This window comes from Borostomias antarcticus (genome assembly GCF_949987555.1).
Source record: "Borostomias antarcticus genome assembly, chromosome: 2".
Classification (NCBI taxonomy): domain Eukaryota; kingdom Metazoa; phylum Chordata; class Actinopteri; order Stomiiformes; family Stomiidae; genus Borostomias; species Borostomias antarcticus.
The window spans coordinates 10,496,261-10,510,766 of NC_140235.1; the positions used below are offsets into that span (position 1 = coordinate 10,496,261).

The window sequence follows — 14,506 nt, forward strand, 5'->3', positions numbered from 1 at the left end:
CCTCAATGGGATGGGACGCACAGCCTTGACCTGAATGCACTGAATGCAAACACTCAAGAAACCATTTTATCTTTTAGTCATTCCCTCCTGTTGACTTTATTCAACCATGCACCCCAAATACACCTTCGTTCACCTACAAGTTGTACCCACAAAAAGTCCACATCCAACCCCACAAAATGGGCCACAACTTTAAAAAAAAATATAATGAAATCACATCTTTCCACATCTTGTTTATTTTGGTGTCAAACGAGCAGGCGTTGTCCCTCTGTGTCGGGTGGACAGCTGATTGTAGCTCATATGGGAAGCAGGACAGGCGATTGGGGTGGGGAGGCTCGTCCTGATGTCCTCGCAGTAGTGAAGGTATCAGACTCAGTGAGTCACATTGGCACTGCTGGTCTGTAAATACGCCTTCATACAAATGTTGATTTCTCTGACTTTTATCGTGCCATCAGGAGCTCTAGTGATTTTTAGGCAAAAAAGCAGCATTAACCCCTCTTTTAGTAAGGCCTGAACAGGCAAGAACATAAGAACAGCTTTAGTGCAGAGCTTTAGTGTGCAGGTACGTCCTTCCAATTGAGCCAGGATTTCACCGCTTCTGGCATCGCTGCTCTCTTCATCTGAGCTATTCTGCACGCACAGACCATCATCTGCTATTTTAGTTCAATATCAAATGGAGGTGCCAATAATCCCATTATTCCCGTCATTCTCATTCTCTTGGCCCTTTGGGGACTTATCTTATCATAACCTCTTAAATCAAAGGCTGAAACTGTAATTTATTTAGCAAAGGACCATTTGATTCCTATGATTCAAACATTTCAGACATGAAATGAGCCTTGATCACTGGCTGATAATAACCAATAACAACACTACTACCTAACAGCAGCCCTTATCCAGCCACCATACTCACAGCAGTGTTCGCCTCATCACTGGTGTGCAGCAGTCTCTGCAATACAGAGAGGCGCTACAAATATAGCCGTCACACGTGGAGTTCATGACTGGTTAATGTGACACTGATCCAGAAGGACCGTGTATGGGGGGCTACATATGCACACCAGTCGTGATCTCCTCTGGCCGGAGAAGGGAGGCTGGGGTGGGTCACTGTCCTCTGCTTGGCCTGGGTCTCCGCGTCTGCCCAGTATACCTCCTACCTCTCGCATCCTGATCCCAACCTACATGTACATTTGGCACTGGGGGGGGGGGTAAACACAGTAGAGCAAGAGGGTGTGGAGAGCTCCCTAACAAATGGTGCTGAGCATGTTTTGGAAGAATAAATGTTCTGTCTTTCACATAATAGATTATTGTTGTACTAAAAATGGTGTGTCTGATGTATGTTTGCCCTTTAGAGAACTCATATAAGGGGGAGTGATACCGAAGCCAGAGAGGAAGTTAGAAGGGCTGGATCACTCCACAAGGCAGACATCTTAGATCACTGGAAAGGACCCCTGTCGTCGACCACCTGCGCAGGAGGGGCAGCTTGTTGGCCAGGCTGCGGTAGACCAGGTCCAAGCGGAGCGCGAGAAGGAAGACGCCTGGTATCAACTGTAACACGGAGACAGGGAACAGATGCTGTAGTACTGCCTATATTCAATGACCTTGCATCCACTGGTAAGTTTGCACCGTAAGTAAGTTCGCCAGACAGGCGGCTTCAAGAACTGGAGATGGAGGCAACTTTGTAAAGTACCAGAGACAGAACGTGTTAGCACAACGACCAACAACCACAGTCTTCCCACGCTTGGCGTGTACTGGGAAGGTTGTAGTCTGGCTCACAGGATGTAGGTTTTTTTGAATAAGCACCTCGTTTAAATTCAATCCAGAGACACTATTTTGTGAGGGCACCGTGGAAAGAAAAACACGCTCAACACCGCTCAAGACGATTCTGACTGGTTTTAAGAAATACACCTCTCCCCCCACCTATTCCAGAAGAATAAGGGTTCGCAGCTAGACCCTTCGCCAGCGTTGACTCAGTGTGAAAGTGTGGAGACAGGTCTGACTATGCGAGACTAGGCAGGTTGTGACAGAAGACGTGTCCTTCGTTCCCTCAGGAAGGGCTGCAGGCTCGCTTGCAGAGACATAGTGGAGACATTCTGCGCCTCCACAGGACAGAGGAGCAACCAATCAGGAACGCAGGCTCTAGTCTAGTCCTCCAATCCTGTGCTTAGATTTAAAATCCATGATTATCATAGGCTGATTGGATTTCTTGAGAGGCTAGGCAGAAGAGAGCAATGCTATTCCGTTTCATGTTCATAGGGGCAGACATTTCATGTTCATCGGGGCAGTGAGTAGAGAACTTAAAATGTCTTTTGCAACTTTCAAAAAATAAGATAAAATCGGTGTTGAATTAATATTTCTGTCCGTAATACTGTTAGAGTCAATGTGAGTTTCATTGAGTTCTGTATTATGAAACAAAAAAAACTGATTTCATAAACATTTGAAACCCAGAGTCCACTGAAGTCATATGAAGCAGACATATTGAACTAGGAGGGTTTAGTTGTTGTTGTTTTACTTGGAGATAGCAACACCCAAGACAGAGGGATACTCAAAACCCAGAACCAAACTGTACAAAAGGTCCTTCTAGATCCAGCTGAGTAAAAAAAAGCCCAGGTTCCTGAAACAGTGTTGAGAGAAGGTTCCGGTTCTGCAGGACCTCGGTGGCCTCAGCCGTGGGACGAGAAGATAGGGCGGCTGATGTTGCTGTTGGTGGTCATGGCCGCCAGCTCCCATCTGCAGGACAGGAGAGAGAGGCAGAGTCAGAGGCCGAGATAGAGGCTAAAACAGGGATAGAAGATGAGTCAGAGATAGAGGCTGAGACCGAGATAGAGGCTGAGTTAGAGAGAGAGGCAGAGTAAGAGACCGAGATAGAGGCCGAGTTAGAGATAGAGGCCAAGTTCGAGATAGAGGCAGAGTTAGAGATAGAGGCTGAGTTAGAGATAGAGGCAGAGTTAGAGATAGAGGCAGAGTTAGAGATAGAGGCAGAGTTAGAGATAGAGGCTGAGTTAGAGATAGAGGCAGAGTTAGAGATAGAGGCAGAGTTAGAGATAGAGGCAGAGTTAGAGATAGAGGCAGAGTTAGAGATAGAGGCTGAGTTAGAGATAGAGGCAGAGTTAGAGATAGAGGCTGAGATGGGGATAGTGAATTAGAGGCAAATGTAGAGATGGCAGCAGAGGGAGAAGGGAGCTAGACACACCCCTACCATCTTCAGGTACGAGTTCATTTGAAGGCCATCTTAAACACTGACTTTACATTTTAATCAGGGACAGGTGGCCAGTAATGTGCCTAAGTATAAGGTACACAGGATAACCCACATGCATGTTTCAGGCAGTGAGGCCAGGGCCTCTGTGGGCCTGCTGTAACCTGAGACCCAGGAGCAGGGCCTGACGGCCAGCCCGCTGCTGACCTGATGACAGGTTAGAGGTTGAGCCTCAGATTGTTATCACTGGCTCTGGTTTCACACTCACTCCCTCTCGCTCGCTCTGGGTGTGTTAGGTACGTGCAAGTGTGTGTGTGTGTGTGCGTGTGTGTATGTAGTGGAGGGTATTGGCATGGGTTGCAGGTCCCCATGAGGGGCAATGGGAGTCAACGGGGCCCTCCTGACCCCACCTAAAAGCCTCTTAGGGTTAGGAACACAACTGCCAACACGAAAGTGGTTGAAAGTGTGTACGTGTGTGTTTGTGTGTGTGTGTGTGGTTGAAGGGGGGTCTTTAGGGGTGAAATTAGTATCAGGTTCCTTCATCATTACCCCAACATGAGAAATGAATCCTTAGAACAATGACATGTCAAGGGCCTGACCTTATGAGACCGTGAGACGTTTAACAGAGGGGGGTTAGGAAAAGTAAAGAAGAAGGTGAAAAGAAATGAACAAACTGACAAAATTAAGTCGACAGAGTACAGGCTGATCTTGGAGAGGAAGAGGAGGAGGAGGAGGTGGAGAAGGAGGGGGACCGAGGATGGCTGGTCTAACCTGATGTCATGTGGGAGTCCAGACGGTTCCAGACTGTACTGAATAACAGCTATCTTGCATAACGTCTTCAAATTGGGCCCTGTAAAGCGGAGGAAGTAAACAGAGTAGAAGTCATGAATCACAGTAGCCGACTCTCATCATTCAGACAAAGACGCAGACAAAGTCGGTCTATTCCGGGGGCTGAAGGTTTCTAAATGGGGACTCGGAGGGCCAGGCAGCGTGGTCAGAACCTGGGACACCCCCCCACCTCCCGCTGAGTTTGCGTCTGCCTGAGGGGTGAGGTCAGCTTGTTGACTACCTTCTACCATGCGTCCACAGGATGGTCAATGGTAAATGGACGGCACTTATATAGCTTTTTTTACCCAAAGCGCTTTACAATGGCCTCCCATTCACCCATTCACACACACATTCACACACCAATGTCGGCAGCTGCTATGCAAGGCTCTAGCCTGCTCATTGGGAGCAATTTGGGGTTCTGTGTCTTGCCCATGAATACTTTGACATCTAGAGAGATGAGGAGGAGCCGGGATTCGAACCGTCGACCCTGTGGCAAGGTTATTATAGTTAATGAAAACTAACTAAAAAACAAAAACTAGGTGTGAAAAAACATTTTAGTTAACTGAAATAAAAATAAAAATAAGGCTTTACAAAAAAAACAATAACTAACTTAACTAGCCATAACTTAACTGTACAGCCCTTTGGTCGATCTTGGTCGTTTTAAACGTGCTCTATAAACAGTTTGAGTTGAGTTGAGACTTAAACAGTTTTATGTGTTTACAAAACTAACTAAAATAAACTATAATTATAGAGAAAATGTCTTTAGTTTTAATCTTTTTCATTTCATACTGTACATAAGCAGTATTGGACGACCCGCTCTGTCTCCCGATCCCCCGTGCACGGAAAACCGAACACTCATGACGCATGTGTTTACTACAGGAAACAATGTCATTCTAAACACGCCCACACACACAGACACACACACAATCCTCCCCCCCTGCCAACCAATAGAGAAGCCACAGACTTCCGCTTCCGCTCCAACGCTACCGCGTCATGCATAACCGCCATATGGATGGCGGGCGGGGCCGGCGGTGCTTGGCGCGGGACGGGGAACACGTGTGCCTTGCCTGGCAGATCAGAGGCGTGCCGCGGGGCAGACGGGAGAGCAGGCACTGCCAGTCCACACACACACACACACACAGACACACACACACACACACACACATACACACACACACACACACACACATACACACACACACACACACACACATACACACACACACACACACACACACACACACACATACACATACACACACACACACACACACACATACACACACACACACACATACACACACACCTTCCCTCTGCCTCTATTTCAAGCCCACACAGCCCAGGACCCTGACTAGGAACGCCATAGACCGCCCCGGCGCCAAACAGGAAGTGGCGGGCAAGAGGAGGAGGAGGAGGCAGGAGGAGGGGGGGGGGGGGCGTGGTTAGCGAGGTGGGGGTGAGGGAGGTTTGGACAGGGAGTCCTACTCACTGAAGTCTAAGATGTACAGGTCTGAGTGATCCATGAGGTTGAATTCATCTCCCATCCCTTGCTCCGGACAGGGGCTAGAGAGAGAAAGACAAAAGCAAAAAGACAAAACAACTAGTCAGTTACACTTTTTTTTTGTCTTTTCTGCAGCGCCGCCAGAAACTGGACCAAAATCTACAGATCCTCCTTTTGCTTAAACCTGACAGACAAAAAAGAATGATTCAGTTGAGAGCAAGATACTATACAACATCAATCTGTAAAACCCAAAACACCATCCGACCAAATGGGGGCCACAAAACGCACGGACCCCTAGGTACACAGGAAGTAGAGGGGGAGAGAGTCTGCCACGGCTTCCCATACAAACATACAGGAAGTCCATTAACCCCTACTTCCTGTCCCAGCATGACTGACTGACTTCCCTGGAGTGACCCTGCTCTGAAGGCATCATGAGCCTGGATCGAAGGGTGATGGAACAGGCATGTGAGGAGGATGTTTTAAGAGGGATGGTCACTGGTTGAACAGTGGCAGCATCCCAATCAGGACTATTCATTGCTGGAATGCTCTGTATGGGGGGGTACTGATACTGTCTCCCCTACACACTCACACACAGACACACAGCCCCGTCTCCTAAGCCCAACAAGCTTTTATCACCCAGGTAAAAAGTCAAGAGCAAGCCACTGGCAAACAGACAGACAGACAGCCAAGGCAGACAAAAAAACAGACAGACAGACAAGGCAGGCAGGCAAGCAGACAGAGAGACAAAAAAGGCAGGCAGGCAGACACAGACAGACAGGCAGACAGAGAGACAGACAGGACAGGCAGGCAGACAGTGAGTGAGAGACAGACAGACAGGCAGCCAGAGGGACAGGCAGACAGTGAGACAGGCAAAAAGAGCTGAGGAGCGTCCCCTCACACACTCTGTGCTGATCCTGGATGATCCTGCACCCCTGGCCGCTTATCAGGGCCCGGCACTCATTAGGCCCCACAGGAAGTGGATGGCTGTGGGCCGCTGGTCAGACAGCAGGCTGGTCGTGCTGATAGCAACCCCCCCCCCAATCCCAACACCCCCCTCCCTCCCTCCCCCCGCCCCGCCCCCCTCTCGGCCCTTTGCAGCCAGAGCTAGGTCCCATCATAACACATCTGTTTCCTGCCCGGAGTGTGGAGCGGATCTAGCTGCTACCACACACACATACACGCATGCACATACACACACACACACACACACACACACACCTCACCCCCCCCCCCCCCACACACATACACACACAGACACATACACCCACCCACCCCCACACACAAGCACACACAAGCACACACACACACACACGCACACACACACACAACCCCCCTACCCCCCCCTCACACGCACACACACCTGTGCTTCCTGCAGGCCCAGGGGCAGAGAGAGACCCGTGTAGTCTCTCCACCGATAGCCCTACCCCAGCTCACTCTCTACAGATTAATAAATGATGCACCTCGCTCACCTCGCTCACCCAGCGACCCGTCCCGAATTTTATTGGGCCGCACTGTGGTTCGCTCTTAATATTCTAACTCCACGGAGAACGATGACAGAGGAGGTTGGAGTGATTTAGTGGTATGGATTGCCAGGTTACTAAATCTCTACCCCCTCCCCCCGCCCACCCCACACACACTCCCATACCCATTAGTGTGGAGCTACAACCCTGCCAAAATCCATCACAGCAGGCACAGAGTGCAGCCTAATCAAGAAGTCGCATCTGAGAACTTTTATCCATTCTCCATCTCCAGGACAGCAGGCCGTCGGCCAAGTAGAGCGGTCCGCGTCGGAGGGCGTATTGATGGGCCGGGGCGGCGTGACGCAGCACACAAGACCGCAGACAGGTGACCCTGACCCGTAACAGACCATCATAACTGCCGCTGTGCGGGCTAATTAATGAATGACTCAGACAGCCAGGTATGCAGGCAGGGCCCCGTAAGGAATGGCAGGACCTGAACCTGCCGTGCGCGGATAGCTGCTGCATATGGTACAGGTGGGGGGGACAAGTGTTGCTTAACCGAAGATTTAGGACCGCCATACAATAACAGCTTTATTTTGAATTACCTCCTGTATTTAAAAGTGTTCATTTTCCTTTCTCCATCCCTCTGTTCCTATCGTTTGTTCTCTCTCTCTCTCTCCCTCCATCTAATGCTTCCGCTCCCTCCACCTCCATCAATCTCTATCTCTCTCTCGCTCGCCCCCCCTCCTCTGCTCTCCTCTCGCTGCGTGTCCAGGATGTTGTAAGGGTTTTACGTTGCTAATCTTGCCTAAACAAACAGGCCAGTCGGTTTAAAGCAGGCAGGAGAGGCGAGGAGCACGAGCGCCGGGCCCCCGGGGGGGCCAGCTGGGGAACTCATTACGCCCCCCCGCCCCTGCCCCCCAGGAGGTCACCCACCCTGGCTTACAGCAGGAGCCTTTATCAGACCCCCACCACCGCCCCCTCCAGCTCCGCCACCCTGGGACTGGCTACTCTGTCTCCCTGCCCATCGCGCCTGGCCGGTCGGCCGGCTGCCCGCCCGTAGCTGGCCGTTACATTAGCACTCACACGCACACTCACACATTTATTTATGTTTATTGGACGGGCCGCGCCGCAGTGTTGATCGAACGTGACCTTTGAACCCGGGTGATGCCCTTTTAAGAGCAGCGCCGTTCTGTTAGGACAACAAAGACTCACAAACACACAGATAGAGAAAGAGAGAGACCCCCCCACACACACACACCTCCCCAGCGAATATATTCATATATGTACATATATATACACACACAACATATTACCACATACACACACACACAATCCTGAGAATGCCCCCCCCCCCCACCCAATTGTGATTACTATTGATAATGTATTGCTATTGTTTTGTTCATCAATTCTTCTGTTGTACTATATGTTGTTTATCATTATTTATTTTTAATATCATAAATTTTATTATTTAATTGTGTTACACAATTACACTACCTTAGTGTTCATTTGCAAACTTTGTAATTTTCGTAATTTGTAACTTGTACATAGAGTATTAAAATCCATCTGTATCAAGCATAATCTTGGACACTTTTCAAACATTTCACTGTGACTGTACTTTGTCACATTACACGTGACAAATCAAGGAATCTTGTGCTGTGTGCTTTACTGCATTTTGTATAGTCATGCTAATAAAGCCTCATTGTATTGAATTGAGAGAGACGGAGAGAGAGATTGAGAGAGATAGAGATTAAGAGAGAGAGAGAGAGAGAGAGGGAGGACACTGAACTGGAATGTGTTGTTGTTGGTCTGAATGAGAGGGGAGTCAGATAAGCAGAGCACATCAGAACTGATCCAGTATTCTGTGTCGTCCCTTTGCTGCTTATCCTCATTTCAATCTGGAAAATGGTGTTTGGCACCAAGTACAGCATCTCCCTGTGAAGGGAACTGAGGTACAGCATCTCCCTGTGAAGGGAACTGAGGTACAGCATCTCCCTGTGAAGGGAACTGAGGTACAGCATCTCCCTGTGAAGGGAACTGAGGTACAGCATCTCCCTGTGAAGGGAACTGAGGTACAGCATCTCCCTGTGAAGGGAACTGAGGTACAGCATCTCCCTGTGAAGGGAACTGAGGTACAGCATCTCCCTGTGAAGGGAACTGAGGTCCCAAACACATTCTAATGCTCGGAGGCCGCCGTAGCTGGGCTAGGATCAGTCATCATATCAGCCCAAGCCTCTGGGCTAACAGAAGCTAACTCTATCAGTAGCTCCTGATTACCATGCAGTCGCACACACACATACACACACACACACACACACACACACACACACACACACACACACACACACACACACACACACACACACACACACACAGTAGGTAAATGGTAAATGGACTGCACTTATATAGGGCTTTTCCACCTTAGCGGCACTCAAAGCGCTTTACAATGGCCTCTCATTCACCCATTCACACACACACTCACACACCTATGGCGGTAGCTGCCATGCAAGGTGCTAACCTGCTCATTGGGAGCAATTTGGAGTTGGGTGTCTTGCTCAAGGACACTTCGACATGTGGACAGTCGGAGCTGGGATTCGAACCGCTGACCCTTCGATCATTGAACGACCCGCTCTACCAACTGAGCTACAGCCACCCCTGTAGGTAGAGGGCCTCTGTGCTGCGAGGCTGATGCCTGAAGGCGAGCAGCGGATAGCAGTGCAGTGATAAACAGTGGAGGTGGAGGAGGGACCTTAAATCCATGCCATGGGACCTTAAATATGAAAAAATATGAATGTTAGTGAACGGTGAGAGAAAAATAATTTAATTGAACCCAATTGTGCCATGACCATATGATGTTTGTCAATTTAAAACAGAATGTTTTACTAATCTCGGTTAAATCGCAAGTTAGCTAATAGCTAGGCGACATGACACTCGTTTAACACTCGCCAAAACCTTGTAAAGCCGATCTGGCATGCCAGCTCTTACAGAACTGAGTAACTCTTCTTTTGCATTCCTGCAGCTCTCAACATGGCCAGACTAATAGTGATTTCACCTCTTTACATATGGAATAACTGCTTTACAGTATTATGACAAACTGTGACTTTCCGGACAAAATTATCTTTTAAATTTATAAACATCATATGTGTATTGTCATGGCACAATTCAAACAGGATCAAGAAATTATTTGTTTATCGCGATTGACTACTGTAAATATTTTTTTCCGATTTAAGGTCCCATGGGATGGCTCTTCCTGCTTCCGCTTAGGCACTCTATAAAGACACAGTCAGATCGGAAATTGAGCAGAACGTTAGGCTAACGTCACACTGGGCTGGTCACCCAAGAGAGAGAGAGAGAGAGGGGAAGAGAGTGGGAGAGAAAGGGAGGGAGGGAGTGAGAGAGCGAGAAAGAGAGAGAGAGGGAAAGAGAGACAGAGGGAGAGAGAGAGGGAGAGAGAGCGGGAGGGAGAGAAAGGGAGGGAGAGAGAGGGAAAGAGAGGAAGAGAGGGAGGGAGAGAGAGAGGGAGGGAGGGAGAGAGAGAGGAAAGACTGGAGAGGAAGAGAGAAAGAAGAGAGTTGTAGGATGGTGTTAGCCAGGGAGGCCAGTCTAAAGCGGGAGAGTGGGGAAGGGTGATGAGTTTATGTGGCGTCCTGGTGTTTGATGGGTCGTTTTGTTACACGATCAGCAAAGTATCATTAGGGGTGAGAGTGCTCCTCCTCCCGGGGCAGCCCAGGTTCCCATCTCTCAGAGAGCCCCCACCCCCAACACAAACACTGCTTGCTGTTTCAAACAACACTCACCAAGGGCGTCTAATTGGGGGCCCCTCCAATTGCTGGGTGTTTTCCAGCAATGCCCCCAGCTCCCCACCAGCCCCCCCCCTCCCCTTGCCTCACCTTCTTCCACACCTAGGCCTCCAAAACCCTGATGTGACCGGAGCGGGCACGGCCCTAAAACTATAAACCGCTCGAGAAAAACGGCGCGTTAGAAATTCCACCAACTCTAGAAAGCAACCTTCTCATGCGTGACAATGAAAGGAGGAGCAGGTTCCAGGCACTCACACTTTCACGCCTGCTTTTCAAAGCCAACGTCGGTGGTAGTGGGCAGGGTAGGAATTTCGTCATTTAAGGGGCAAGGCCATTTGGCCTTTTTTGGGGGGGCTCAAAGGTCACATGCCAAGGCACAAAGGCCATTGAGTGGGGATCTAGCCGCAGGCTGTCCTGCCCCGATCAGGCCCTCTGAGACTTTTATCAACCATATCCTCATTCTTGGAGGGATTCGTTCTGCATCCTCTTCCTCCCTCGCCCACTTCCTGATGAGCTGTGCTCCTTCAAAAAAAAAACACACACTCAGAGGCACAGAGGAACTCATCCCGCAATATGACTTCCTGTAGGAGTCCTTATCAGGAGGGCCAGATGCACCACGGTCAGATGAGACAAACTGGTAGACCGGTAGAGCTGGAACACCCCAACAATCACAGACGCCAATCTCAGCCTGAGCAAACTGATAGCTCGTAGAGAAGACCATCGTTGTTTTAGAGCATGGAGTAAACTTATAGGCCAACTGGGCAAAGATACACCCATCAACGCTTAAGTAATGGGAGGTTCATAAAGGTGTTCATGAAGGTGTCATGTAATTAAGGGGCGATCCCTGGCTACATTCCTCCGCAGGATTAATTTCCCCTGCTCTAATCTCAGGCAGCATGAAGCCGTCCTTGTTAACTATCTGTGCCCCCTCCTGGGCTCAGGCTGGCCTGTTGATGAAGGTCTAACGCTGGTTGAGGAGGGCTAAGCCCCAGGTAGAGGCAGAGACGCTCCCACACAGACGACCAGCAGCCTCCAGATAAGAGGAGCAAAATGGCCGCCGCTAACGATATCGGTCTCAAATGACGACTCCCGTGGACAGAGAATTCAGTCAACCAAGAAACACAATTAAAAAACGAATTTTAAAAACTACACCTGCAGAACACGAATGAGTGTCCTTTCTTCTCAGCGAGGGCTGTTATCTGGCCAGCTGCCCACTGCTACACGCTTAAAAGCGAGGAAGTGGTGATTAAATCTGTTTTTGTTTTCAGGGCCTTGAACACAGCTGGGCCATATTGGGGAACACACAGAAAGTGTTTTTCAAATGCTCCCTCTTGGCCAGCAGCAACATCACTGCGAAAAAAAAAAATCCACTTCCTCCACATGCAGCTCCGCCGTTCATCTGTAGCTCTTACGACGAGCTCCAAGGTCGGCCGCGCAGCAGGAAACGGACACAAAAGAACCTGGAGTCAAACACTTTCCACTTGTCAGACATGGGCTTTCCATATTCAGTGGATACCCAGCCTGTGTGCCGGTCGAGTAGGCCGCAGCCTCCATCTTGAAGGTATGCTACTCCTCTCTGCCCTCCGCCAGTCCTTCCCACCTGACATACGATCTCCTCACGTCTCCTCACAACCTCCACTCGCGCAAGGGGCTGGTTAGGAAGCCCGGCTCTATTCAAGATCATAAGATTCAGGATCCGTTTTATTGGCCATGATCTTTCAAGTCACCCACAGTTCTCATTTGCGGCCTGTTTATTTTTGTAGAGTAGTCGCAAAAAAAAGCTCCACTTCCCCAGTCCCTTGGGTCCATCAGTCTAAAGCCCAGGGTATACTTGGTTTGAACCATGCCTGCGCCTCTACCACGCGCCCCCTGCGCTCCTCTGGAGCGTCCACTGCGGCCGGCATGTGCGGGTCGTCGGTAATTAACGCACATTTCCTAGCGTCATGGCCTCTCCCTGTTCTAGGGAAGAAGGTCCGAGAGGGGTCTCAAACCTGTCAAACGGACACACGCTAGAGACGACACACTAGAGACGACATACGCTAGAGCCGACAATCTCACTTTCATCAGTGCTCTGGTTGCTGAGGGGTAAATCGAACGGGGCAAGAAAACTAGCCTCATATATGTGGACATGTCAGCCAGCACAGTGGACAACGGTATCACAGTGTCACCACCAGAACGCAGCTGTTTATTTAAGCGTCCGTAACACTCAGCCCTTACGACACTTCATGTATACAAACCTGTTGGTGGGTTAAGGAGGGTTAGGATGCAGCTGAAATACTATCAGGAGTCTGAAGAGTAAATCAGAGTGTCTGTCTGCGCTGCCGTGAGTTATCGGACCGCCACGTGCGGGATGCCCCGCGTCCTGTCAGGGTCATCTCTGCTGTTTGACAGGGTTATTCCTCAGGCCCTCCCCAACACACACACACACACACACACGCATACAAGGAAACTTCTGCAGGCTGCCCTCTGACCCTTGTGGACGACTGACAGTGTGTGTGTGTGTGTGTGTGTGTGTGTGTGTGTGTGTGTGTGTGTGTGTGTGTCATTAAAAATGCATTCTCCTCCACGACAAGGCCAGACAAATGACCGAGCTTAACAGCCAGGCAAGGCTGGCGTTTGACACAGACATTTGAAAACAAGCATTAGCAACTACAGGTAGACGACATAGTTGTGTCTGTGTGACGGGTTTAGTCTGGCCTCTGAACCCCCGTGTTAAACACAGGGATAATGGGGCCGCGCTCTGCCCAGCTGGGCCCCTGACACGAGGCCTACTGGCCACTGATAAGGCGGCGCAGAGCCGGGTCGGTGATATGGAGGCACCAACACACCGTGACCTCCCTGATCCGCTAACCCGGCCCCGGGCTCCGCGGGGGGCCGTCCTGTATCTGGATGCCAGGCGTGCCTGCCGGTCAGAGGGGTGAGGCTCCACTCTGACTCAACATCACGCCGATCTGCTGCTGCGGTACTGGGGATTACACAGGGAGGGGAGGGCCCACGGCTGGGATGTTTTGGCTACCTGGGAGATTACTTCCTCTGTGGTCCTCGGCTGAACTCTTGAGTCTATACCCCCTCCAATCCCTCGTCTTCTCCCCCTCGTCATCCCCCAAATCCTCCCCTCATTCAGTAAACCTCTCTCCGGGAGGTAAGGCCTTACACAGACAAGATCTGACACTTCACATGTAATCACATCATTTATATTTCTCTCTGTCCGATATATGCATACACCTATTTAGTTCAAATGGCTGAAAGAGAAGCTCGACTTGTATAATTCCCCCCCACAATTTTAGATGTGAACAGAACCCCGAAGCATAAGACTCCAAAAATAATCATAAAGCGACAATGCCCCCTGAGCAACCATGCTTTTTGAGCCATAGGGGCAACTAGGCTGAATAAAACCCATAAGTGAACTATAATCCGAGCCTCCGCCGATAAGGGACGCATAGTGCCGGGTGGAGAGGCCAGATCCAGCATGTGTGCTATACTGACGTCAGCTCAATGGGAGGGGCAATGAGTCATAAGTCTCACACACAGCCACACACACAAGTACCCATGCATACACACACGCACATGTCCACACAGAGGAAAAATACACAGGTACACAAATACTGAAGGTGCATTTAATATACATTCACAGGGTCATGGACCAGTGGTATAGGTTTATTACACACATTCTTCAATGGTACAAGTAGCGGCATCTCCTCCATACTGTATATGAGGGCTGTCTATGACA

General features: G+C 49.8%; 1 protein-coding gene across 2 annotated transcripts in view; it reads right to left on the bottom strand.

Annotated features, from left to right (window-relative positions):
- klhdc3 (kelch domain containing 3) overlaps positions 1-14,506 on the bottom strand; it is a 34,892-nt gene continuing 20,386 nt past the window's right edge. For both annotated transcript variants that reach the window (XM_084451709.1, XM_084451710.1), the window contains exons 9-11: positions 5,505-5,578; positions 3,959-4,037; positions 1-2,721 (exon numbers count right to left, since the gene is read on the bottom strand). In XM_084451709.1, coding sequence (XP_084307835.1) covers positions 2,655-2,721; positions 3,959-4,037; positions 5,505-5,578 — 220 coding nt within the window. In that variant the 3' untranslated portion in view covers positions 1-2,654. The remainder of the gene's footprint in view (positions 2,722-3,958; positions 4,038-5,504; positions 5,579-14,506) is intronic.